Here is a 21868-nt window from a genome sequence, read left to right on the forward strand (position 1 = left end):
GGAGGAAACCGGAGCACCCGGAGGAAACCCATGCAGACACGGGGAGAATGTGCAAACTCCATGCAGACAGTGACCCAAGCTGGGAGTTGAACCCGGGTCCCTGGCACTGTGAGGCAGCAGTGTTAACCACTGTGCCATCCTAGGTGGATCAACTGGTCTTGGGATGTTGGTGGAGGGATAAATGCTGGTACCAAAGATCCCCCACTCCACCCCTCGGTCATCTTCAATAAATGCCATGGCATCTTTTACATCAAACTGAGAGAACCGTGTTTCAACATCTTATTCAACGAACGGCACCTCCCTCAGTAGTGAACTGGAATCTCAGCAACCCAAGCACCAGTGTCCCAGAAGGCTGTGTCCTCAGTCCCCGACTATACTCCATAGACATCTATGACCGTGTGGCCAAATTTCCCTCCAACTCCATTTTCAAGTTTGCTGATGACGCCGCCATAGTGGGTCGGATGTCAAACAATGACGAGACAGAGTACAGGAATGAGATAGAGAATCTGGTGAACTGGTGCAGCAACAATAATCTCTCTCTCAATGTCAACAAAACGAAGGAGATTGTCATCGACTTCAGGAAGCATAGTGGAGAACATGCCCCTGCCTACATCAATGGGGATGAAGTAGAAATGGTCGAAAGCTTCAAGTTTTTAGGTATCCAGGTCATCAACAACCTGTCCTGGTCCCCCCATGCCAACGCTATAGTTAAGAAAGCTCACCAACGCCTCTACTTTCTCAGAAGACTAAGGAAATTTGGCTACGACTCTCACTAAATTTTACAGATGCATCATAGAAAGCATTCTTTCTGGTTGTATCACAGCTTGGTCTGGCTCCTGCTCTGCCTAAGACTGCAAGAAGCTGCAAAAGGTCGTGAATGTAGCCCAATCCATCACGCAAACCAGCCTCCCATCCATTGACTCTGTCTACACCTCCTGCTGTCTCGGCAAAGCAGCCAGCATAATTAAGGACCCCACGCACCGCGGGCATTCTCTCTCTCATTGCAAAAGATTGAATAAAGTTCACTCTCTGCTCCTTCCATCCAAGGTACAACAGTGCAATCGGTTGCATTGCTCCTCGGTCAGGGAAAGACGGATGGTGGTGAGGAGAGGGGAAGGAAAGCAGAAGATCAGAATGAGGTTCCTGCCACCTGGTTGCGATCCACTCACCTCTGCCACAAGTGTGTGTAAATGTGGACACCGACACAAGGATTCATCAGTGTTGTTTTCTCAGTTGCCAGGTGTGGCAAGGTAACAGAGGCTGGAAATTCACAGAGTGATATTGCAATACTGCAGGTGGCGTCCTTATGGGCAACATTAGGAGGGCACGGTGGCACAGTGGTTGGCACTGCTGCCTCACAGCGTCAGGGACCCGGGTGCAATTCCCGGCTTGGGTCACTGTCAGTGCGGAGTCTGCATGTTCTCCCCGTGTCTGCGTGGGTTTCCTCCGGCTGCTCCGGTTTCCTCCCATACTCCAAAGATGTGCAGGCTATGTGGATTGGCCATGCTAAATTGTCCGTTAGTATCAGGGGGATTAGCAGGGTAAGTTTATTTATTAGTCATAAGTAAGACTTACATTAACACTGCAACGAAGATACTGTGAAATTTCCATAGTCACCACACTACGGCGCCTGTTCAGGTCAATGCACCTAACCAGCACGTCTTTCAGACTGTGGGAGGAAATCAGAGCACCCGGAGGAAACCCACGCAGACACGGGGAGAACGTGCAAACTCCACACAGACAGTGACCTGAGCCGGGAATTGAACCCGGGTCCCTGGTTCTGTGAGACAGCAATGCGAGCTACTGTGCCGCCCCATGGGGTTATGGGGATAGGGCCTGGGTGCGGTTGTGCTTGTGGTTGGTGCAGAATCGATGGGCCAAATGGCCTCCTTCTCCACTAGAGGATTAGAACAAGAACAAAGAACAATACAGCACAGGAACAGGCCCTTCGGCCCTCCAAGCCCGCGCCGCTCCCTGGTCCAAACTAGACCATTTTTTTGTATCCCTCCATTCCCACTCCGTTCATGTGGCTATCTAGATAAGTCTTAAACGTTCCCAGTGTGTCCGCCTCCACCACCTTGCCCGGCAGCGCATTCCAGGCCCCCACCACCCTCTGTGTAAAATACGTCCTTCTGATATCCGTGTTAAACCTCCCCCCCCTCACCTTGAACCTATGACCCCTCGTGAACGTCACCACCGACCTGGGAAAAAGCTTCCCACCGTTCACCCTATCTATGCCTTTCGTAGATTCTATGACTATGAATGCAGAAAGTGAACTCAATGTCACTGCAAACATACACAAGGATCAGACTCTTGCAAAGATGTCTGGCCCACCCTCCAGCATAAGGAAAAATAGAATTTTGGGGGAAAACACAGGAACAGACCATTGGGCTCAATAAACTCCCCCCTTTTCTGACTCCAAGCCATTGTCAAACTTTGGTACACAGTGAAGACTTGCATTGAAGATTCACTATTAGTGTTGGTCGTGACTCTACACTACCCATTATGATGAGTTGCTGCTAAGCGGCTCTGATTGTGGGATGTAGCTTAGTTGTATGGTTTGTGTTACACAGAAACACAGAAAATAGAAGCAGGAGTAGGCCATTTGGCCCTTCGAGCTTGACCCACCATTCATTTTGATCTTGGCTGATCATCAAATTCAATATCCGAGTCCGCCTCCCCCCATGTCCCTTGGTCCTTTAGCTCCAAGAGCTACATCTAATTTCTTCTTGAAATCACACAACGTTTTGGCCTCAACTACTTTCGGTGGTAGTGAATTCCACACATTCCCCATCCTCTGGGTGAAGACATTTCTCCTCACCCCAATCCTAAAAGGTTTATCCTCAACCTATGATCGCTAGTTCTGGACTCCCCCACCATCAGGAACCTACCTTGTCTAACTCTGTTAGAATCATAGAATTCCTATAGTGCATAAAGAGGCCATTCGGCCCATCAAGTCTGTACCGACCACATTCCCACCCTGAGCCTATTCCCACATTTACTCTGCTAATCTCCCTAACCATAGGGTCAATTTAGCATGACCAATCAAATCAACCTAACCTGTACTTTTTGGACTATGGGAGGAAACCCACACAGACATGGGGAGAACGTGCAAACTCTACACAGACAGTGACCCAAGCCAGGAATTGAACCCGGGTCCCTGGCGCTATGAGGCACCAGTGCCAACCACTGTGCCGCCCAGAATGTTACATGTTTCTATGAGATCCCCTCTCACTATTCTAAACTCCAATGAATACAGTCCTAGCTCTGCTCGTATGAGAAACTGCATGCCATTCGAGCCATGTCTGGTCGACTTCATCGGGGAATTCTTGATGAAATTCTTAAAGCCGGTTCTGATCACTGCATGTCACTGCAAAGAAAAAAAAATAAACTTCCACTTATGTAGCCCTGTTCGACAAGCTCAAAACACCCTGATGCACTTGAGGTTGCTAAGCTATAGCTAGCAGCTCTCAACCTGTTGAAGCTTTGGAGCCCATTTTGTGGCAAATCATATTTAACTGTGAAAAATTGGGTCGAGGTACATTCGTAGGCATGTCGAATGTTAAATATTCATGCACCCTGGAGGGAATTAATGGAATTCTCTTCCCCCTGAGAGAGCAGTGGAGGCTGTATCACTGAATATGTTCAAGGCTGGGTCAGATAGATCTTTGATCAGCAAGCGAATCAAGGGTTATGGCGGGGGGAGCAGACAGGAGGATGGAGTTGAGACCGCAAACAGATCAGCCATGATCTCATTCCCCCCCAGAGAACAGGGGAAACACGCTGCCACCAATGCAACGGGCAATGCTTTGTTGTATATCAGCAAAAGCTAGACCACTTTCTATCTCGAGTGAAGCCTCATGCAAGATGTGGGCATCCTATACAGTCATAGAGGTTTACTGCATGGAAACAGGCCCTTCGGCCCAACTTGTCCATGCCACCCTTTTTTTTTTTAAAACCCCTAAACTAATCCCAATTGCCCGCATTTGGCCCATATCCCTCTATACCCATCGTACCCATGCAACTATCTAAATGCTTTTTAAAAGATAAAATTGTACCCGCCTCTACTATTATCTTTGGCAGCTTGTTCCAGACACTCACCACACTGTGTGTGAAAAAATTGCCCCTCTGGACACTTTTGCATCTCTCCCCTCCCACCTTAAACCTATGCCCTCTAGTTTTAGTCTCCCCTACCTTTGGGAAAAGATATTGACTATCTACCTTGTCTATGCCCCTCATTATTTTATAGACCTCTATAAGGTCACCCCTCAGCCTCCTCCTATATATTTACCCTCGGGTCAACATGGTATCTAGGACCAGTTTTGATCAGCAAAACGGATTACGTTGGAGTTTTGTGCCTAATTAGAATCAGACAGAACACAAAGAGGTCTTTCAGTCCATCGAGTCTGCACCAACCACAGTCCCACCCAGGCCCTATCCCCACAACCCCATGCATTTATCCTAGCTAGTCCCCCTGACGCTAAGGGGCAATTTAGCATGGCCAATCCACTTAACCCACACATCTTTGGATTGTGGGAGGAAGCCCACTCAGACACAGGGAGAATGTGCAAACTCCACACAGACAGTGACCCAATCCGGGAATCGAACCCAGGTCCCTTCCACTGTGAGGCAACAGTGCTAACCACTGTGCCACCAACCCAACCCTTTTTTTTTTTAAAGTCACCCAATGCCAGAATTGAATCCAAGTCCCACACTGCTATTAGTTCAAAATCTGTTGTTAGTTAAAGGATGAGCCCTATTAAAAATTCGCCTGGGTTTTCATCATGGTTTGGCCATCCCTATTTCTATAATCTCCTCCATCCCTACTTTGCTCCAATATCTGCACTCCTCCTTCCTCCTATCCTAGCCCATTACAAAACCCAAATTTAATCATTCCGTCATTGGTGGCCAGGCCTTCAGCTGCTTAGGCCCGAAGAACTGGAATTCACTCTCTGAATCTCTTTAACTCAAAGCTTTCTTTGATCAAGCTTTCAGTCATCTATCCTAATCTCTTCTTATGTGGTTCAGTGGCAAATATTGTTTGACAAAGCTCCTGTCAACATTTCACTACCTTAAAAGGTGCTATATGAATGTATGTTGTGGCTGTTTTTGCCCCTCTCCCCGGAAATTCCAAGTCTCCAGGTCATGTCAGCAGTCACGAATGCATCGGACAGGAAAGCGGATCTTTTCCTATCCTGACATTATGTATGTTTGCAACGGATAATCAACCCCTTTTTCTACCGTTTTGGATTGTTCGCTAAATGCCGACTCCTGTCAGAACAGCACGATAAACCAGTTGCACAGCAAACCCAGTTACACAGCAAACCCAGTTACAACATCTACAACCAAATGTGTCACCACATCAAAGCAACAACATGGAGACATGGAGCTGGAAACCGCCACAGGGAATGACAAGTAGAGGCACTGACGGTTCAAAGGCGCTCCTTCGTCTGTTGGTTATTTTAGATCCCACCGTGGAATGAAGTCATCTGTTGTTAATTTGGAGAGTCTAACAAACAGCCGGAGAGAGTCACTTCTGGTCAGCTCTCTTCCTTCACTCTCGGCTTTGACCCAGATGCTAGCGCGCTCGTCTCCGAGTCAAAGGCCCAAGTCCCACTGCAGGACCTGAGCACAAAATTCAAAACCAGCACTCCAGCACTGTGCCATTTTGCAGATAAGATATCGAACCAGGAATCCATCTGTCCTCGCTGTTGGATATAAAAGATCCCACAGCACTAGTCTGAAGAAGAGCGGGCCTGTTCATCCCGGCGTCTTGGTTGGTGTTTATCCCACTTTCATCATTTTCTTTTTATATTCAGCCATGGGATGTGGGCATCGCTGGCAAGGCCAGCAGTTATTGCCCATCCCTAACTGCTCCTCGAAATGGTGATGGTGAGCTACCTTCTTGAACCGATGCAATCCATGTGGTGTAGGTACACCCACAGTGCTGTTCATAGAATCCCTACAGTGAAGAAGGAGGCCATTCGGTCCATCGAGCCTGCACCAACAACAATCCCACCCAGGTCCCACCCTGTAACCCCACGTATTTACAGTCCTAATCCCCCTGACACTGAGGGGCAATTTAGCATGGCCAATTAACCTAGCCCGCACACCTCTGGATTGTGGGAGGAAGTTCCATCCCACCATCAGGCTCACCATAGACTACTCTCCGGAATCGGTTGCATTCTTGGACACGCGCATCTCCATTAAGGACGGTCACCTCAGCACCTCACTGTACCGCAAGCCCACGGATAACCTCACGATGCTCCACTTCTCCAGCTTCCACCCTAAACACGTTAAAGAAGCCATCCCCTACGGACAAGCCCTCCGAATACACAGGATCTGCTCGGATGAGGAGGATCGCAACAGACACCTCCAGACGCTGAAAGATGCCCTCATAAGAACAGGATATGGCGCTAGACTCATTGATCAACAGTTCCAACGCGCCACAGCGAAAAACCGCACCGACCTCCTCAGAAGACAAACACGGGACACAGTGGACAGAGTACCCTTCGTCGTCCAGTACTTCCCCGGAGCGGAGAAGCTACGGCATCTCCTCCGGAGCCTTCAACATGTCATTGATGAAGACGAACATCTCGCCAAGGCCATCCCCACACCCCCACTTCTTGCCTTCAAACAACCGCACAACCTCAAACAGACCATTGTCCGCAGCAAACTACCCAGCCTTCAGGAGAACAGTGACCAAGACACCACACAACCCTGCCACAGCAACCTCTGCAAGACGTGCCGGATCATCGACACAGATGCCATCATCTCACGTGAGAACACCATCCACCAGGTACACGGTACATACTCTTGCAACTCGGCCAACGTGGTCTACCTGATACGCTGCAAGAAAGGATGTCCCGAGGCATGGTACATTGGGGAAACTATGCAGACGCTGCAACAACGGATGAATGAACACCGCTCGACAATCACCAGGCAAGACTGTTCTCTTCCTGTTGGGGAGCACTTCAGCGGTCACGGGCATTCGGCCTCTGATATTCGGGTAAGCGTTCTCCAAGGCGGCCTTCGCGACACACGACAGCGCAGAGTCGCTGAGCAGAAACTGATAGCCAAGTTCCACACACACAAGGACGGCCTCAACCGGGATATTGGGTTTATGTCACACTATTTGTAACTCCCACAGTTGCGTGGACCTGCAGAGTTTCACTGGCTGTCTTGTCTGGAGACAATACACATCTTTTTAGCCTGTCTTGATGCTCTCTCCACTCCCATTGTTTTGTTTCTTAAAGACTGGATTAGTTGTAAGTATTCGCATTCCAACCATTATTCATGTAAATTGAGTCTGTGTCTTTATAAGTTCTGTTTGTGAACAGAATTCCCACTCACCTGAAGAAGGGGCTCAGAGCCTCGAAAGCTTGTGTGGCTTTTGCTACCAAATAAACCTGTTGGACTTTAACCTGGTGTTGTTAAACTTCTTACTGTGTTTACCCCAGTCCAACGCCGGCATCTCCACATTGTGGGAGGAAACCAGAGCACCCGGAGGAAACGCACAGAGGCACGGGGAAAATGTGCAGACTCCACACAGACAGTGACCTGAGGCCAGAATTGAACCCTGGCGCTGTGAGGCAGCAGCACTAATCTCTGTGCCACCCGTTAGGGAGGGAGTTCCAGGATTTTGATCCAGAGAAAGGAACAGCAACATATTTCCAAGTCAGGATGGTGAGTGATTTGGGGGGGGGGGGGGGGGGGGGGGGGTGGATCTTACATGTTGTGGTGTTCCCAACCACCTGCTGCCCTTGTCCTTCTAAGTGGTAGAGGTTGCAGGCTTCAAAGGCACTGTCGAAGGAGCCTTGGTGAGTTGCTGCAGTGATCCTGTAGATGGTACACTTGGCTGCCACTGCCAGTGGTGGAGGGAGTGAATGTTTATTGTGATGGATGTGGTGCCAATCAAGCGGGTTGCTTTGTCCTGGATGGTGTTGAGCTTCCTGAGTGTTGTTGGAGCTGCACCCATCAGGCGAGTGGAGAGAATTCTATCACATTCCTGACTTGTACTTTGGAAATGGTGGACAGGCTTTGGGGAGACAGGTGGTGAGTAACTTGCCACAGGATTCTGATTCTCTCGCCTGTTCTGGTATTTATGTGGCTAGTCCAGTTCAGTCTCTGGTCAATGGTAACCTCAGGATGTTGATAGTGGAGGATTCAGCGATGATAATGCCATTGAATGCCAAGGGGCAAAGGTTAGATCCTTCCTTGTTGGTGATGGGCACTTGTGTGGCGTGAATGCGACTTGTCACTTATCAACCCAAATTTGGTTATTGTCCAGGTCTTGCTGCATAAGGACGTGGACTACATTGAGTACGAGGTATCATGAATGATGCTAAAAAATCTTGGGTGAACATCCCCACTTCTGACCTTATGATGGAGGGAAGGTCATTGCTGAAGCAGCTGATGATTGGTCGTCCTGGGACAGTTCCCATTGGAGCCCCTGCAACGATGTCTCAGGAGTGAGAAGATTGGCCTTTAACAACCACAATCATCTTCCTTTGTGTCAAGTAGGACTCCAACCAGTGGAGAGTTTTTCCCCTGATTCACATTGAGCCCAGTTTCACTGGGGCTGCTTAATGCCACACTCAGTCAAATGCTGCCTTGATGTCAAGGGCAGTCACTCTCACCTCCCCTCTGGAGTTTAGCTCTTTTGTCCATATTTGAACCAAGCCTGTAAAGATGTCAAGAGCTGAGTGACTCTGGCGAAACCCAAACTGGGCGTCACTGAGCAGTTTATTGCTGACTAATTACCACTGGATAGCACTGTTGATGACCCCTTCCTTCACTTTAGGGCAGCACGATGGCACAGTGGTTAGCACTGCTGCCTCACAACGTCAGGGACCCGGGTTCGATTCCCGGCTTAGGTCACTGTCTGTGTGAAGTCTGCACGTTCTCCACGTGTCTGCGTGGGTTTCCTCCGAGTGATCCGGCTTCCTCCCACAGTCCGAAAGATGTGCTGGATTGGCCATGCTAAATCCTCCCTTGGTGTACCCAAATAAGCACTGGAGTGTGGCGACTAGGGGATTTTCACAGTGCCAACCACTGTGCCGCCCCTTTTGCCCCAATGGAATATCGGAGTAAAATGTAATGATGTCCCAAGACTAAAACAGGAAAAGGAGAGAGAGAAAGAAAGACTGAGCAGAAGGCAAAAAGAAAAAAATGTATTTATTGAACAATTTTCCCAACCCAGGACACTTTCCAATCAATGACATACTTCTGAAGTGTGATTACACTGATAAGGTAGTCAAACAGCTCTATAGTATAATCTGGCCAATCATGCAAATTAGCCAAATTGCTTTGTACAAACAGCAATTCCATTTTATTGCATGTCAATCTTGTTTATTAAGTATTTCTGGGACATCTCTGGTGTTGTGCAAGAATTTCTAAAGACCAGAATCTGATGTCCGAATGCATACTAACATTTCCATACCACAGTGTCACAGGCATCAGTCGCACTCATCTCCGTCAACATAGCCTCCACTTTCACCTTCCCTCTGGGTCAGAGGAGTGGCCCTACTCCAGTAACTGAAACATTGTCTAAAATGACCCCGATTGAATACATTCCCAGCTGCCCACCCCTCTCCTCCTGCAAGATTCTCTTTAAAACCTCCCTCATTGACCAAGTTTCCTGTTTTAATACCCCATATCCAACATCACGAGGTATACTATATGGGCGGACAGATTCAGAGCATCTTACTCAGGCCCAACCCACTGCCCTATCTCAGTGACACCATATATTTACCTCCTCGATCCCCCTAACCTACACATCTTGGGAACTAAGGGGCAATCTAGCATGGCCAATCCAGCTAACCTGCAACAGTGGTACAGTAATTAGCACTGCTGCCTCACAGCGCCAGGGCCCGGTTTCAATTCCAGCCTTGGGCAACTGACTGTGTGGAGTCTGCACGTTCTCCCCGTGTCTGCGTGGGTTTCCTCCGGGTGCTTCAGTTTACTCCCACATTCCAAAGATGTGTGGGTTAGGTTGATTGGCCATGCTTTTAAAAAAAAAACTGCCCCTTAGCGCCCCCAAGATGTGTAGGTTAGAGAATTAAGGAGGTAAATATATGTGGTCATGGGGATAGGGCAGGAGGTGGGCCTGAGTAAGATACTCTGTCGGAAAGTCAGTACAGGCCCAATGGGCTGAATGGCCTCTTCTGCACTGTAGGGATTCTATGGTTCCAGTACTTGGCGTTTTACAACCTTCTGGCCTCAATATCGGGTTCAGCAACTTCAGATCATAACCAGCAGCGGATGGTAATAGTTCTGTTGCCACTACTTAAACTTCCACTGGAAGACTCATTTGTTGTAGAGTTAAGTCTACAAGATTATGGACAGAGTGGAAAGTCAGAAGCTTTTTCCCCAGAGTGGAAGAGTCAATTATTAGGGGGCATAGGTTTAAGGTGCGAGGGGCAAGGTTTAAAGGAGAGGTACGAGGGAAATATTTTTACACAGAGGGTGGTGGGTGCCTGGAACTCGTTGCCGGGGGGAGGTCGTGGAAGCAGATACGATAGTGACTTTTAAGGGGCGTCTGGACAAATACATGAATAGGATGGGAATAGAGGGATATGGTCCCCGGAAGGGTAAGAGGTTTTAGTTCACGTGGACAGCATGGTCGGTGTAGGCTTGGAGGGCCGAAGGGCCTGTTCCTGTGCTGTAATTTTCTTTGTTCTTTGTTTTCTTTGTTCTTATTGCCCCATATCCATCCCTTGTTGCCTTGCACCATCATCACTTTCGGTATTTAATCTCTCCTGCCCTCCATGCTTTAGGAGTTAGCTCGGGTTGTGTGGGTCATAAGAACATAAGAGCTAGGAGCAGGAGCAGGCCATCCAGCCCCTCGAGCCTGCTCCGCCATTCAGTAAGATCATGGCTGATCTTTTCATGGACTCAGCTCCACTTACCCGCCCGCTCACCATAACCTCTAATTCCTTTACTGTTCAAAAATTTATCTATCCTTGCCTTAAAAACATTCAATGAGGTAGCCCCAACTGCTTCACTGGGCAGGGAAATTCCACAGATTCACAATCCTTTGGGTGAGGAAGTTCCTCCTCAACTCAGTCCTAAATCTGCTTCCCCTTATTTTGAGGCTATGCCCCCTAGTTCTAGTTTCAATGAGAATTCCAATGAGTATAGCCCCAGTCTACTCAGTCTCTCCTCATAAGCCAACCCTCTCAACTCTGGAATCAACCTCGTGAATCTCCTCTGCACCCCCTCCAGTGTCAGTATATCTTTTCTCAAGTAAGGAGACCAAAACTGTACACAGTCCAGGTGTGGCTTCACCAGCACCTTATACAGCTGCAACATAACCTCACTGTTTTTTAAACTCCATCCCTCTAGCAATGAAGGACAAAATTCAATTTCTTAATTACCTGCTACACCTGCAAACCAACTCCCTGAGATTCTTGCACAAGGACACCCAGATCCCTCTGCACAGCAGCATGCTGCATTTTTTTACCATTTAATGCCCTTGCTTCAGTCAGCAGTTCCACATCCCACTCCAGAGATGTGAGCACAGAAAAGTCAGGGCTGGCACTCCAGTGCAGTAATGAGGAGTTCTGTCCTGTCAAATGTATTGTCTTTTCAATATCACAGAACTGGATTATCTAGTCTTTATCAGTTTGCTATCTTGGAGGAACTTGTTGTCTGCAACTTGGTTGCGGTACATTGCAACAGTGACAACACTTCAATTGGCTGTAAAACACTTTGGGATGTCCTGTGGTACTGAAAGGCACTATATAGAATCCCCACAGTGCAGAAGGAGGCCATTCAGCCCATCGAGCCTGCACCGACCACAATCCCACCCAGGCCCTATTCCCGTAATCCCACATATTCACCCTGCCAATCCCCCTGACATTAGGGTCAATTTGACTTGGCCAATCAACCTAACCCGCACATCTTTGGGCTGTGGGAGGAAACCGGAGCACCCGGAGGATGCAGGTCTTTCTTCTTTCCTTCCCCTTTTCCCCCGCTGACCTCTGCATCTTCCATAAAGTGATGAATCACTAACTTCTGACAGTTCTGATGGAAGATCATCGATCTGAAACATCATCAGCCAAAGTTATTTTGTAAGGATGTTTGACATTGTTCCGCTCCACAGTCGGGTATCCAAAGCGTACAGTCACTCTTGCATCAATGAACGAGACAAAGGTGTTAGTGTAACTGCAGCCTGGATATTCTTAGCCACAACAGGAGTAAAACATTCATACACAATGCAACAGGCATTTCAAAACACTCCCACCCCAGTTGTAACAAAGGCCAGCTATTTCGAAAGAGATACTATCGTTTTTGGCAGTGAGTTTACCAAACAGTCCCAATGTTCACCAAATGAACCATCAACACATTTAAGGCAAGAGGTTGGACTCAAGCTGGAAGAAAAGACCAATAGCACAAGAGTCCAGGTCTCACTGTGTCTGACTCTCTGCCCATTCTAGTTTAACAATGCCTGCCTGCCTCCTGGTTAGGTTAGATTTACTTCTCAAACTTCCCTCCCTACACACCGTGCCTCCCTGTCTTTCTCTCTCTTCCTTTTGGGCAGTCCTTAAACCCTACCTTTTTAAAATCAAGCTTTGGGTCACCTGACCTCCGATCGCTTTATGTGGTGTGATGTCTCATAGACTCCCGACAGTGCAGAAGGAGGCCATTCAGCCCATCGGGACCACACCGACCACTACCTCACACAAACCCTATTCCCATAACCCCACATATTGACCCTGCTAATCCCCCTGACAGCAGGGTCAATTTAGCATGGCCAGTCAACCTAACCCGCACATCTTTGGATTGCCATACTTTGTATATTTTGTTTTATAATGCTCTTGTGATGTTAAAGGCACTACATAAATAAAAATGCCGGGATTCTCCCAATCCGCTGCTCTGCTCGAGTAGAGCAGCGGGCCGAGAGACATCAGCCTTTAACAGGACAAGGGGGTGGGGCCAGAGGGGGGTGGGGCGTACGGGGACGGGGACTACTGGGGGTGATCAGTGGTGGGGGGGACCCGCTGCAACTCTGCAATGGAATTGGTAGGGGAGGGAGTGAGGGAGGTGATTGGGGCTGACCATGGCGGGGGGTGGGGTGGGGGGCAGTGGGGGGGGGAGAGAGAGATCGGGACTGGCACTTGGTGGGGGCGGGGAAATCCAGTGGGCAACGATCGGGAGGCAGGTGTCAGGAAGGCTGGTGATAGTGAAGGGGGAAATTGGGAGGCCGGCGATGGTAGGGCCAGTGCGTATACACCGCCCCCCCCCCCCCCCCCCCCCCCCACCCCCACCCCCACCCCCCCCACTCACTGACTGATCTGCACATGTGCAGTGGCCCATTCAGCGCACTGACACCGGCCTCTCAGGCGGGAATAGGCCCCCCCCCCGCCCCCCCACCTTACCAGCATGAATCTCTCTGAGGCACTCTGTGATGCACAGTGTTGGAGATTTGTTCAGCAACGTACACCCAAAAAAAAAGGCAGGAAATTCTCCCATTTTCCCACCCGCTGGGCACTTAAAATTTTATTTGGGTGAATCCCAGCCAAGTTGTTATTGTCTCAGTTTCATAACATGCATCCATTACATCATAAAATGTTCACTCCAGCAATTCCAAACATTCCTCTCCATCTGCATTCCAATTAGACATCATTGAAGAGGCTTTTCCTCCCAAGGAACATTCCACAATAATTGTCCTGAACCAATGTCATAGAACACATAGAATCCCTACAGTGCAGAAGGAGGCCATTCGGCCCATTGAGTCTGCACCGACCACAATCCCACCCAGGCCCTATCCCCATAACCCCACTTATTTACCCGACTAGCCCCCGACAATAAGCAGAAATTTAGCATGGCCTATCAACTGAACCCGCACATCTTTGGACTGTGGGAGGAAACCAAAGCACCCCGAGGAAACCCACGCAGACACGGGGAGAACGTGCAAACTCCACACAGACAGTCACCCAAGCCGGGTCCCTGGCACTGTGAGACAGCAGTACTAACTACTGTGCCGCATGTGTTTGACTCTCCATCATATTCAGTGGCCAGTGAAGGGTGAGGCAATTTTCTCACTCTGACCGGGAGATCCGTCTACTTGTGGTGCTCTCGGGTAATTCTATGTTGAATAGTTTGTGACATGGCTTTAGACAGCAGTGTGTCTGGTGGCGGGCGGCACAGCTTTGTAGACTGAACTATAATATTACAGTGAAGCTGTGCCAAAAATGATGTTGCAGAGATAGGCGGCCTTCAAGACACACGGCAACGTAGAATCGCCGAGCAGAAACTGATAGCCAAGTTCCACACACGAGGACAGCCTCAAACGGGATCTTGGCTTCATGTCACACTACATGTAACCCCCACCATTTGGTCTCGGCTTGCAAAATCCTATTAACTGTCATGGCTTGAGACAATTCACACCTCTTTAACCTGTGATTATCCTCTCTCCACTCGCACTGTCTGCACCCGTAAAGATTTGATTGCCTGTAAAGTCTGTGCCTATCTATGGAGTTTAACCCTGATAAATGTGAGGTGATTCATTTTGGTAGGACTAATTTAAATGTGGATTACAGGGTCAAAGGTAGGGTTCTGAAGACTGTGGAGGAACAGAGAGATCTTGGGGTCCATATCCACAGATCTCTAAAGGTTGCCAGTCAAGTGGATAGAGCTGTGAAGAAGGCCTATAGTGTGTTAGCTTTTATTAACAGGGGGTTGGAGTTTAAGAGCCGTGGGGTTATGCTGCAACTGTACAGGACCTTGGTGAGACCACATTTGGAATATTGTGTGCAGTTCTGGTCACCTCACTATAGGAAGGATGTGGAAGCGCTGGAAGGAGTGCAGAGGAGATTTACCAGGATGCTGCCTGGTTTGGAGGGTAGGTCATATGAGGAAAGGTTGAGGGAGCTAGGGCTGTTCTCTCTGGAGCGGAGGAGGCTGAGGGGAGACTTAATAGAGGTGTATAAAATGATGAAGGGGATAGATAGAGTGAACGTTCAAAGACTATTTCCTCGGGTGGATGGAGCTATTACAAGGGGGCATAACTATAGGGTTCGTGGTGGGAGATACAGGACGGATATCAGAGGTAGGTTCTTTACGCAGAGAGTGGTTGGGGTGTGGAATGGACTGCCTGCAGTGATAGTGGAGTCAGACACTTTAGAAACATTTAAGCGGTTATTGGATAGGCACATGGAGCACACCAGGATGATAGGGAGTGGGATAGCTTGATCTTGGTTTCAGATAAAGCTCGGCACAACATCGTGGGCCGAAGGGCCTGTTCTGTGCTGTACTGTTCTATGTTCTATGCCCTGTTTGTGAACCCAACTCTCCACTCACCTGATGAAGGAGCAGCACTCTGAAAGCTCGCGATACCAAATACACCTGTTGGACTTTAACCTGATGTTGTGAGACTTCTTACTGTGCCCACAAAAGATGCCTTCGGGACAACAGGTAATAAATATAGAAATTTGGAGAGCGGGAGTGAACAAACAGATAGAGCGCACAAAGATCATCAAAACAGACATGGTGAAAGTCCCCTCCTACCAACAGTTGTTTTCACATGAAATGAGCTTGGGAGTAAATTTCAGTTCTCATTCCTTTGATGGGACCCAGTGGGTACCGCGGGGAGGGTGGTGTCACATTTTGGTTTTATGTTTTAAGTATCGTCTGTGATTTTTTTTATTCATTTGTGGACATGGGCGTCGCTGGCTGGCCAGCGTTTATTGCCCATCCCCAGTTGCCCTTGGAGGGCAGTTGAGAGTCAACCACATTGCTGTGGCTCTGGAGTCACATGTAGGCCAGACCAGGTAAGGATGGCAGATTTCCTTCCCTAAAGGACATTACTGAACCAGATGGGTTTTTCCGACAATCGACAATGGTTTCATGGTCATCAGTAGATTCTTAATTCCAGATATTTTTTATTGAATTCAGATTCCACCGCCTGCCGTGGTGGGATTCGAACCTGGGTCCCCAGAACATTAGCTGAGTTTCTGGATTAATAGTCTCGCAATAATATCACTAGGCCATCGCCTAGGTCTTTTGTTTGATGCAGTGTCCCTTTAAGGGTTGCTCTCTTAATCGGTCCCTCAGGTTATTTGATTTATTTGAATTTTGTTTCAGGAGAGTGGATTGGAATCAGTTAAACTGCCACGCCCCTGGACAAAAAATAATTTCACATCAGCTAGTGTGAAGTTTCAGGAGCAGGAACAGCCAATGCAGTTTCAGTTTAAAGCTTATTTTTTAGTGTCACAATTAGGCTTACGTTAACCAGAGCTCACAGTCTGAGGATTTGGGGTAGGCCATTTAGGACAGAGATGAGGAGACATTTCTTCACCCAAAGAGTGATGAGCCTGTGGAATTCATTACCACAGGAAGTAGTTGATGCCAAAACATTGAATGTATTCAAGAGGCGGCTGGATATAGCACTTGGGGCGAATGGGATCAAAGGTTATGGGGAGAAAGCAGGATTAGGCTACTGAGTTGGACGATCAGCCATGATCGTGATGAATGGTGGAGCAGGCTCGAAGGGCCTCCTCCTTCCTTCTATGTAACACTGCAATGAAGTTAGTGGTGAAAAGCCCCCAGTCACCACACTCCGGCGCCTGTTCGGGTACACTGAAGGAGAATTTAGCACGGCCAACGCACCTAACCAGCACGTCTTTCAGACTGTGGGAGGAAACCGGAGCACCCGGAGAAACCCACATAGACACAGGGATACCTGATGAAGGAGCAGTGTTCCAAAAGTTCCAAATGGCCAAGCCAGCCACTCAGGCTTCTCGGCCTTTTGGCTAAGGTCAAGCTTCAGATCAGGCCCAAGGTGGGGTGCAATGTCCTATCTTGCCAGCTTGGATCTTGTTTGTTCCACTTGTGGGGACCGTGAATTGGATTCAATTTGAAGTTGGTTTTAGGAGCAAGCAAAGAGATAGATTTGGATTTGCCCGGTCCACTCTGAGCATTGGCTTTGTAGCTTTAAGAATGGAGTAAAAAAAAACTTAGGGATAGGAAACAAATGCTGGCCTTGCCAGCGACACTAACGCCACGAATGAATTCTTTAAAAATTTGAAATATTATGCATTGGAAAAGTGAAAGACAATGGTAGCTCAGAGAGTGATAGGTGAGCAGGATGCTGCATGAACAACGGAGCTATGGACATCTCGGGATTTAGGAAGGAGGAGGGTGTAAGGTTGGTATTACATCCTTGCTAGCTTTACAACTGTAGTTCAGCGCAAATGCCAACTCCAATAAATTGACCTTGTATCCTCTACAAAATGGGATGCAACTTCACCGACACAGTAGAGGCAAAGATTTCCAAGATTAAACAGAGCCTCTATTACTGCATTCCAGTTTACCCAAATCACTAGAATCCCTACAGCGCAGAAGGAGGCCATTCAGCCCATCGAGCCTGCATCAACAACAATCCCACCCAGGCTTAACCCTGTAATCTCACATATTTATCCTGGTAAGAAGTCTCACAACACCAGGTTAAAGTTCAACAGGTTTATCATGAGCTTTCAGAGTGCCTGATGAAAGAGCAGCGCTCCAGAAGCTTGTGATTCCAAACAAACCTGTTGGACTTTAACCAGTGAGACTTTTTACTGTGCCCACCCCAGTCCAATGCCGGCATCTCCACATCACATTTATCCTGGTAATCCCTCTGACACTAAAGGGCAATTTTGCATGGCCAATCAACATTACCCTTACATCTTTGGAGCGTGGGAGGAAACTGGAGCACCCGGAGGAAACCCACGAAGACACAGGGAGAACGTGCAAACTCCACATGGACAGTCACCCCAAGGTTGGAGTTGAACCTGGGTTCCTGGCGCTGTGAGGCAGCAGCGCTAACCACTGTGCAACATATCAATCGCTAACGTAAAACTTAATCTTTGGTAAGTTAAGGAAGATGAGAAGGTGGCTGAGGATAGAAACCAATACACATTTATTCGAGAATAAACAGCTAAATAAAGAGTGCTCAGCACACAATCTGTATATCTACAGCGGTCACAATTTCACAATCCCCAATGAAATATCAAAAGCAAAGATGCTGATCTGACATTAGCTCTCAACATTAGATTGTTCCTTAAACACAATCAGTTTTTACACAAGTGTACACTGCCATGGACACAAATCAATCTCCTTGCCGATCTCGGACTGCAACATAGCCAGTCACAAATCGCCAATCGTTTCGAGGTATGATCAGAACAAATCACAGAGAATCGCAGAATCCTACAGTGCAGGAGAGGCCCTTCAGCCCATCAAGTCTACACCGACGCACGAAAGGCCCTGACCTGCCCACCTAATCCCACTCGCCAGCACTTGGCCCACAGCCTTGAATGTGATGGCGCGCCAAGTGCTCAGGCACAAAGCTCAGTTAAAAACCCAACACCTCAGAACCACATGTGTTGGCCACAAGTGACATAAACAAAGCACACAGGGCCCGATTTTACCATCAGGTTGCGCCCGTTTTTGGGCGTGAAGACTTAGTAAAGTCGGGCGTGAGACGAGGAGCACGACCTGCGCCCGCTTCCGCGCCGGTTCCCCCTTCACCAAGGCCCGAAAATGGCCACGATTGGGACCGCGCCCAAAACAGGCCCGACAGCCATTTAAATACATTTGCATGTATTTAAATTGACTGAATGGGCTGCACACCCAACCTTACCGGCACTTCCCCCTTTACCACCACGTTCGCCCGTCCAGATTCGGCGCGAAACAGACATACTCTACAAAAGTCCGATTCGGGCGCTCCAGCTAGTGAGGAGATAAGTGCCGAGCGTCCGACGGCTCTCTGCTTGAGATTGGTGGGGGGGCGGGGGGGGGGGGGGGTTCCGTTGCCTGAGATCAGTTGGGGGGGGGGCGGGGGGGTCGCTGCCACTCTGTCTGTGATCAGTGAGAGGAAGGGGGGGCTCCACTGCCACTCTGTCTGTGATCAGTGAGAGGAAGGGGGGGCTCCACTGACACTCTGCCTGAGATCAGTGGGGGGAGAAGGGGGGGGAGGGGCCCACAATCGGTCTGGGTGGTAGTGAGGTGGGGGAATAAGGACGTCAGTACTGTTGTGGGGGTGGGGCAATGTCTGTGGGTGCCAGGGGGAGGCATTATCCGGCCCGGGAGGGATGTGGCAGGAGAGTGCCATTCAATCATTTCTTTCCTGCACATGCGCAGTTGGAGGTGCCGATCGGTGCTGCAGGATTTCGGGCCCCGTGTTAAGCCCCGCCCACAGGCTTCTGCAGCGCAATTCGGAATCGCTGATATTTGTTCAGGCAGAGTGCGTATGGGGGCGCCTGAGAACGGGTCTAAAAAGTCGGATCTGAAACACCCCCAGTTTCAAGTCCGCCCAGCACTTAGAATTAAAATGGTAAAGTAGGGCCCTTAGCGTCAAGACCAGGCCTCCCGTGTCCATACTATTGACTATTTAAAGATAGTAACATAACCATCCAGTGAGCATTACAACTACTGGGACAGTGTATTCTCTATCTGAGGCAACAACAACTTTCATTTATATAACACCTGGCACAGTAAAATAACCTTCCCAGAATGTTAACAGAACGTGACAGTGAGACACATGGAGAGATGATAGCGAAGGTGATCAAAAGCACTGACAAGAGCGGTAGCTTTTACAGAGTTTCTTGAAAGGAAACAAGAGGAGCAGGGAGGGAACTCCACAGCTGACAGCCCAGGTAACTGAAGCTAAGGAGGAGGAAACTGCCCAACTAGCGGAGGGAATGGGTCAGTGCCAAAGCTTTTGTTCTGCAAAGAGATCAGTGTTTGGCATCCCCTCCCTCTCCGGGCAATGCAATAGTTTAAATTCAAAATTTGTTTGCAATATTATTCAATGTAATATTATATATATTATTTATTAGTGTCACAAGTAGGCTTACAGTCACACTGCAATGAAGTTACTGTGGAAATCCCCCAGTGGCCACACTCCGGCACCTGTTCGGGCACACTGAGGGAGAATTTAGCATGGACAATGCACCTAACCAGCATGTCTTTCGGCCTGTGGGAGGAAACCAGAGCACCCGGAGGAAACCCACGCAGACACGGGGAGAAGGTGCAGACTCCGCACAGACAGCGACCCAAGCCGGGAATCGAACCTGGGTCCCTGGCACTGTGAGGCAGCAGTGCTAACCACTGTGCCACCCATATGTGGCACCTCCTGCAAAATGACACTATCTATAATGGATAAAGCTCCCTGCTGAATAATAATGTAAAATGCCCTTGCTTTTCTGTTGGTTTTAAGTTTATTTATTAATGTCACAAGTAGACTTACATTAACAAATTGTCCCAAGATGTGAAGGTTAGATGGATTAGCCATTGTAAATGCGTGAGGTTGCAGGGTTAGGGTGGGGGAGACAAAGAGAGAATTTTTTTTTAGTTCTGATGAAGGGTCATCCAGACTCGAAACGTTGGCTCTATTCTCTCTCCACAGATGCTGTCAGACCTGCTGAGATTTTCCAGCATTTTCTGTTTTTGTTTCAAATTCCAGCATCCGCAGTATTTTGCTTTTGTTTTAGGCTTACATTAACACTGCGATGAAGCTACTATGAAAATCCCCTAGTCGTCACACTCTGGTGCCTGTTCGGGTACACTGAAGGAGAACTTAGCATGGTCAATGCACCTAACCAGCACGTCTTTCGGACTGTGGGAGGAAACCGGAGCGCCCGGAGGAAACCCACGCAGACACAGGGAGAACATGCAAACTCCACACAGACAGTCACCCGAGGCAGGAATCGAACCCAGATCCCTGGCGCTGTGAGGTGGCAGTGCTAACCACTCCAATGTTAGGAGGAGGCTGTCAAAGCCAGCATCTTTCAGATGAGAAAAATGCATGTACCAGGAAGCACTGAAGACTCCAAAACCACCATGAGAAAGAAGAACAGGGAGTGTCCGGGAGAACGCAGGTCCTCCAAACCAACACCACAGATCAAGTCAGTCAGTCACCCCACCCCCTGGGATCTTGCTGTGCATGGAACAGGTGCCATTTTTGCCCAGAAGCCAATAATTATTGCAGGAGAAAATAGTTTATCTGACTTAGGGAATGGTTTAATGAGACTTGCTGAAACATTTTAAACCAGGCTCAATGTCCTTTTAACACACCCTGCTCGCTGAAAATCATTTGGAGAAGAAATACATATAAAGGAGACACAATGTTCTAAAGACATTGCATTTTTATATATATATATATACACACATATTTAAAAACAACTCAACAATGGCGCTGATTAAACTGACAGCACAGTTGAGTTACAAAAAGCGGCTAGGTTACAAAAAAAATCCCTTTAGCTAACTTAACTTCCTTAAATATTCGCTTGGCAGCTCATGAAACATGTCCAAGTAATCTGAAGAATTCAAGATTGTGAGGATTCCCAAAACTTCAAAGTTAAACTTTTATTACCAATCGCAGGCCCTCCTGACTTGTCAATTCCCAACTGATGGGAAGTTTTTGTTTTCCCAGTGCGGGGGTGGTTTCTGCTGCTGGTTAGATACAAAAGTATCCGGAAAGCTATCAGGCTGGGGGGGGAAGGAGACTCACCTCTGGGGAAGCCCAGCAGTCTGTACAGGTCTCTGACTGACAGCATCCCGCCCCGCAGTCCGCATCCTCCCGGCGCTCGCTGTCCCGGGGCCAGGGAGGGCTCAATGCCCCGGCTCTGCCTCCCTCAGTGCCCCGGCTCTGCCGCCGTTCCGCAGCACAAGCTGCCTCCACTAGCGGAGGGAATGGGTCGGTGCAGAAGCTCCAGTCTGCAAAGAGATCACTGTTTGGCATCCCCACCCTCTCCGGGCAATGCCATGCTTAATTGCAACGCTTTTTTGCAATGTAATTTAAGGTGGTTCCTGCAAAAATTGGCTTTTTTTTGCTTACCATACTTAAACTCCCAGCCCAAAAAAATAATACTGGGCTTCCAAA

At 48.5% G+C, this 21868-nt stretch overlaps 1 protein-coding gene across 1 annotated transcript in view; it reads right to left on the reverse strand.

The window, feature by feature from the left end:
- Nucleotides 1-21639, reverse strand: part of LOC144500344 (uncharacterized) — a 198724-nt gene extending 177085 nt beyond the window's left edge. The window contains exon 1 of the mRNA XM_078223092.1: nucleotides 21497-21639. Within this exon, the coding sequence (XP_078079218.1) occupies nucleotides 21497-21542 (46 nt within the window). The 5' untranslated portion in view covers nucleotides 21543-21639. The remainder of the gene's footprint in view (nucleotides 1-21496) is intronic.
- Nucleotides 21640-21868: the final 229 nt, after the last annotated feature.

The sequence above is a fragment of the Mustelus asterias genome, chromosome 11 (genome assembly GCF_964213995.1).
Source record: "Mustelus asterias chromosome 11, sMusAst1.hap1.1, whole genome shotgun sequence".
NCBI classification, from domain to species: domain Eukaryota; kingdom Metazoa; phylum Chordata; class Chondrichthyes; order Carcharhiniformes; family Triakidae; genus Mustelus; species Mustelus asterias.